At 33.3% G+C, this 6,451-nt stretch overlaps 1 protein-coding gene across 1 annotated transcript in view; it reads right to left on the reverse strand.

Moving 5' to 3' along the window:
* LOC109376969 (piezo-type mechanosensitive ion channel component 2-like) overlaps positions 1–6,451 on the reverse strand; it is a gene marked incomplete at its 3' end in the record, with an annotated part of 207,011 nt that overhangs the window by 123,486 nt on the left and 77,074 nt on the right. The window contains exon 3 of the mRNA XM_019633146.1: positions 1,795–1,920. Coding sequence (XP_019488691.1) covers positions 1,795–1,920 — 126 coding nt within the window. The remainder of the gene's footprint in view (positions 1–1,794; positions 1,921–6,451) is intronic.

A 6,451-nucleotide genomic window follows, 5' to 3' on the forward strand; every position in this document is an offset into this window, starting at 1 on the left:
CGTCCTCCACAACTAGACTGAAGAACAAAAGGACAGCAACTTGTCTGTTCCCCTTCCCCGATTCCCCAATGCTGTTCCCCTCCCCCAATTTCCCAGTAAAATCTTAAAAAAAAAAGAAAAGAAAATGAAATATCCAAAGGATTTTTGTTTGAGAAGCACTACAAAATATCACTGATATCATTTCTATAAAGTCCAAAAAGACTTGAACCTGGTTAAATGTAATACTCCTTATCATTATAACATAAATTCCATTATTTTAACATTGTATTTTATTAAGTTTTTAATAATAAAGTGACTTCTACCAAACATTAAACCACATCTTAATAATGGAATCCTCTTCAGCCATGAAAAGAAATGAAGCATTGCTAGATGCTACAACATGGATGATTCTTGAAAGCATGGTAAGAGAAAGAAGCCATACATAAAAGTTCACATATTGTATAATTCTATTTAGATGAAATGTCCAGAATAGGTAAATCTAACGAAGGCAGAAAGTAAATTAGTGGTTGCCTAGGAAAGGGTGGAGAGGGAATGGGGTATAACTGCTCATGGGCACAGGGTTTCTTTTTGGAGTGACGAATCCGTTCTGGAATTAGATAGTTGTGATGATTACACAACCTAAAAACCACTGAATTAAATTCCTGAAGTGGGTTAATTTTATAGTATATGAATTATATCTCAATTTAAAAAACAATAACCAGACCTTAAGTCATAAATCTCAAATTAAAAATAATTTTGATAGGCATTACTATCCTAGGAACTCTGGACTCAATAAAATGACAAAATGGATCCTAACATTAGCTCTGTGAAGTTTAGCTCTCTAAAGTTACCCAGTGAGGGATATTGAATAATTTATGAATATGGTTATACTACAGAATCTCTCACTACATTTATGTTAATACTCTTTGATCCATAGAGAATTCTGAGCCCCTTTTTATTTTACAGAGAAGTGTAGGTTTACTTCAAATTACCTGTGCTTGCTCTTCTGAAAGATCAGGAAATTTCAAATGCACAAATCGGTTCTTCAAAGAAAAACTGATAATTTAAAACTGTTATTAGAGTCTACTTCAAACATCTCAGGGTTTCTGTTTCTTGAAGTTTAACTTACAATGTGAATTGTATTCAGTATACTTGAAATGCTTCTGGATTTTTCAAATGACAATCACACATCCTACAAAAACTGAAGTAGAATTTATCTGGTGGCAGGCTAATTTTGGAAAGATGATACTACCTAAAGCATATATGTGTTGACTTTTCATCATCATAACTTTAAAATATAACATATATAAGACATACTATTTCTCTTTGAATAAAAACAAAGAACTCCCATTTGAAAAAGAAACTTTATGTGTCATTACATTTTTCCTATAAAATCATATGAAATCTTTCATTATGCTATAGAATGTGATTTAGGTCACTGTTGTATAATAGTGTTCAACTTTTATATCCTTATTTGTCATGTTAGAAATTGTACATGTCTTTTCTCATTAGCTGTACTATAAACTCCAGAGACTGTACGTAAATCTTGATTTTTTTATGCCCAATTATAATGTCTTATATACAGATAAGGGCCTAATATTTAATATATGTTGAAGATTCATTAATTAAGTTGCTCATATGACCTAATTCTCCATGGCAAAGTTTCTTTATAGGTACGTGTAGTATATTCAATTGCCAAATGACAAAAATTGCCATGAGTTTTATAATGCAATTAATTATTGAATAGATTTCTATGAGCATTATGACACATAGCTTTATTATGCACATACATAGTATGAAAAAATGAATACTCACAGTTGTAACCAGGTGTAATACGGTGTTGAGCTTCAAGGCTAGCCAAGGTGATATGAAAAATGATATGCAGCAACAGGAAGGAAAGACTGGTAAAGCACAGAGACTTTAATAACCGTCCCGTATGTCCTAAGGAATAAAAGCACAGAGATTGTAAGAAAACTTAAGATAAAACACACTCATTCTGACCTTTGTACAGTCCCACATAGAACATGTTTCTATATAATCTATTATGTAGACTGACTCAAAATTATATAAAATGTAACGATTACTCTCTTAGTTATTAATCTAAAGCTAAAAGCTATCTTATTCCCTTTGTAAAATTATACAATTAACATTGATTAAAAATTCAATGTAAAAGAAAGAAGCCTTCCTATTTATCACGGTACGCTACCACAAAATTAACCCACAAAAACCCCCTGGCCTAGAAAATTTTATAAGGGTATTCTGCCAGCTTTGAAAGAACAGATAATCCCTATCTAATAAAAGTAGTTCCAGGGGGCCAGTCGAGTGGCACGTTGGTTAAGAGCTGGCTTGGGACACCAGCTCTGAGCAGCAAGGCCCTGGTTCGGATTCCACATTAGGGCTGTGAGCTGCCAAGAGCCGCCGTGAGCAGCCGTCCAGAGGCCAGAGACTGATCTGCCTTGCTTGGGAAGAGCACAATGATCACAATATCAACATGGGCCAGTGAAGCGAAGTCCTCCACAACTAGACTGATGAACAAAAGGACAGCAACTTGTCTGTTCCCCTTCTCCCAATTCCCCAGCGCTAGTCCCTTCCCCAATTCCCCAATAAAATCTTAAAAAAAAAAAAAAGTAGTTCCAGGGCTGGCCGAGTGGCTCATTGGTTAAGAGTTGGCTTGGGAGCACGAGCTCTGAGCAGCAGGGCTGCTGGTTTGGATCCCACATGGGCCAGTGACGCTGTGCCCTCTACAGCTAAGATGGTGAACAACAACTCGACCTGGAGCTGGGCTGCTGTGAGTCGCCGGCAATGGCGTAAGATGCAGCAGGGCTGCAATGGGCTGCAGTGAGATGCCGTGAGTGGCCATCCAATGGCCAGCGACCCATCTGCCTCAGCCAGAAAGAGCACAATGATCACAATACCAGCATGGGCCAGTGAAGCAGTGTCCTCCACAACTAGACTGAAGAACTAAAGGACAGCAACTTGTCTGTTCTTCCCAATTCCCCAATTCCCCAATGCTGTTCCCTCTTCCCCCCACCACCAAAAAAAAAAAAAAAGGAATTTACAGAGAGGAGAGAAAGAGTTTCCTGAAACTTTTTACGAAGATAGAGTAATTTAATTTCAAAATTAAATAAGTCTAGAAAAGAAAAGCAAATTATAAGTCCATTTTACATATGAACATAGACAAAAATTATTTTTTAAAATACTTGCTAACCAACTGAAATAGCATAGTAAAAATATAATACATTATAATAAGCTATGGTCTATTGCCGAAAAACAAGTGTGGCTGAATATTAACAAATCTATAAGTGTAAATTATACTAATGAGCTGAATCATGATTTTCTCAATGGATACAGAAAAAGTATTGGGTTGTCAGAAAAGTCATGAAGTATTTTTTCTATATTTTTTGCTGCAAAAATGCAACAAAATGACTTTTCTGACAACCCAATATTTTATAAAGTTTAAAATCTATTCATAATAAAAGAAAATAACTCTCAGAAAACTGGAAATAGAAGGAAGTATCCTTAATATGATAAAGGATTTATACCATAACTAAAGCAAACATCCTGTTTATGGTGGAAATTTAGACATAGCCCATTAATGTCAGAGACACTTGATATCTTTGCCATTTAAGATATCGCTGGGTGTACTCACCAATGTTATAAGAAAAAGAAAAAAAAGAATGCTTGTAATAACTAGAATTATTTGCAGATAATATGACAAATGGAATTATTTTCAGATGATATTATCATTAATGTAGAATGTCAACTGAATCCACAAACCAACTATTAAAACAAATACAAGAAAATAATTCACACACAATATCATCTTACAGAAATCAATATAGCACCTCTACATTAATAATAATCAAGTAAAAAATAGGATACAACTTAAATTAGCAACCAAAACTGTATTGTAATGGTTTTGTCAATGTATCATTTGGCTAGACTACAGTCTCCAGTTATTTATTCAAATACTAAACTAGACATTGTTGTGAGTTTACAGATGTGAAAAAAGTCCAAAATCAATTGACTTTAAGTTAGGATATTATCCTTGATAAGCTGGGCAGACCTGATTCAATGAGTTTGAAGGCCTGAAAACCAGGCTGAGGAAAGAGGGGTTGGGACTGGGAGAAGAATTTCTGTCACCTGTGGACAGCAGCTTCAACTTGTGCCCATGAATTTCAGTTTCCCTTCCTGACAGTAGCCTACACTGCAGATTTTTTACTTCCTTAGCTAGCTTACATAATCAATAGTGTAAGCAATTCCTACAAGCTGAACCCTGACTAATAAAAAAAGTATCTAAGAATTAACTTTAACAAAGAATATAAAAGACATTTATGAACAAAATTGTGAAACTCAATAGTAAAACAAATAAGAAGACCTGAATAAATAGATTTGCCATATTTATGAATGAGCTGACTTAATAAGATAAAAATGCCAATTTTTTTCCAAATTTAGGCTACAAATTCAATGTAATTTCAAATAAAGTATCAGTAGAAATTTTCAACAAAAATATTTCAAAATACATATGACAAGGTTTTTTGAGAAACTAACAAGTTTATTTTAAAAATACATTTGGAAGAATAAAAGTCTATGAATCGCCAGGTTAATTTTGAAATTTTGAGAAATAAGACCAAAAGTGGCTGTGTCTTACCAGACATTAAGTTATAAACCCATAAGTTAAAACAAAACAAACAGCAACTTAGATTCCTATGGAGAGGAACAACTGTCAAATGGAATATCATATATAGAACTCAAGGGAAAAAATTATTTATATGAACTTGATAAATGTCAAAAATGACTCCACAAATCAAGAGGAAAGAATAGGCTTGCAGGTGAAAAACTAGCTCAATAAATACAGAAAAAATAATGCTGGATCCTTGCCACTCAGGTGATCTCCAGATGCATAAAGACCTAAGTGTGACAGATAAAATCCCAAAGTTAATAGAGGAAAGTATGGGACAATAATTTTGTGCCTTTGCTGTGATGATTTCCTTCTAAAATGGACCTCAAAACAAACTATAAGGCTAAAAAATAAAATTTTTAAAAAAGGATGAATTTGCATTAAAATTGAAGATTCAACAAATTCCACCATAAAAAAATTTATTGACAAATGATTAGTTGGGACATCCAAGATGTACAAGAAATTAATGTTTAAAATAGATATCAACAAGAAGAAGGCTACAATCCCAAATTACTTGACATACAAAGACTAGGAAAATATGACTAATTCTCAAGAGAAAAGAAACTATGGTTAACCTTGAAATTATCCAAATGTTAGAATTATTAAAAAATGATTTTAAAACATCCATTACAGCCACATTCCCTGACGTAAAGGTAAACAATCTTGAAATGAAGTAAAAGATCAAAGTTGTCAGTGGAGAAATACAAAGTACAATAAATACATAAATAAAACATTTTAGAACTGAAAAAATACAATATCTGAAATTATAAATTCACTTGGGTTCAATAGTAGAATATAGATAACAAATGAATGAGTCAGTAAACTTGAAGAGATGAATAGAAGTTATCCTGCATGAGTAACAGAGAGCAAAAGATTGAAAAAAGTTAATAGTCTCTCAGGGACTTGAGAATCAAAAGGTCTATCTAATCATTTGTCACCAGAGTTATCAAAGAGACTGGTGTAGAAAAAAAAAATTGGGATAACTAAAAATTCATCAAATTTAGTGAAGACATTATTTACATATTCAATAAACTTAGTAAACACTAAAGTGGATAAATTCTAAGAAACCATTCTCAGACACATAATAACGGAACTCCTGGAAGCAGCAAGAGAAAAATGTCACAAACATATAGGGGGACAATAATTTGAATGCCCACATATTTTTTATCACAATCCATGAAGACCAGAATACAGTAGAAAATCATCTTTAAAGTTATGAAAGAAAATAACTATAAGCCCAGAATTCTATAACCTGTGGAAATATTCTTCAGAAATGAAGGCAAAAAAAACATTCTCAGTTAGAGCAAAACTCAGAGTATTTGAAACCAGGAGATCTGCTCTAAAACAAATGCTAAAGTATGTTCTTTAGGTTGAAGGGAAATGGTACCAAAGGAAAACTTAGAACTTTAGTCATGAAGAAGAGCAACAGAACAGAAATGAATAAAAAGATGCTTGTTTAACACACACACACACACACACACACACACACACACACACGTAAACATTCCTAATTACAGCCATGCTTCAATTAATTCATGGAATTTCTAGAAATGATCTCTGTTTTTCTGGTTTGGGAAATACGTTGTGTTTACAGAAATAATTGAGAGTATTGTATTGCCCATGTGTTTTGAGTACTCCCTCTTATTTATTCAAGAAATATGAATTATCCAAAGATATGTCACCTAATAAATAATCACTCATAATTAGAAACATAAGAAAACGTGGGATATATTAAAAATAATTTAAAAAAATATGTTAGGGCCGGCCGAGTGGCGCGATGGTTAAGAACTG

This window comes from Hipposideros armiger, unplaced genomic scaffold (genome assembly GCF_001890085.2).
Source record: "Hipposideros armiger isolate ML-2016 unplaced genomic scaffold, ASM189008v1 scaffold_1246, whole genome shotgun sequence".
Classification (NCBI taxonomy): domain Eukaryota; kingdom Metazoa; phylum Chordata; class Mammalia; order Chiroptera; family Hipposideridae; genus Hipposideros; species Hipposideros armiger.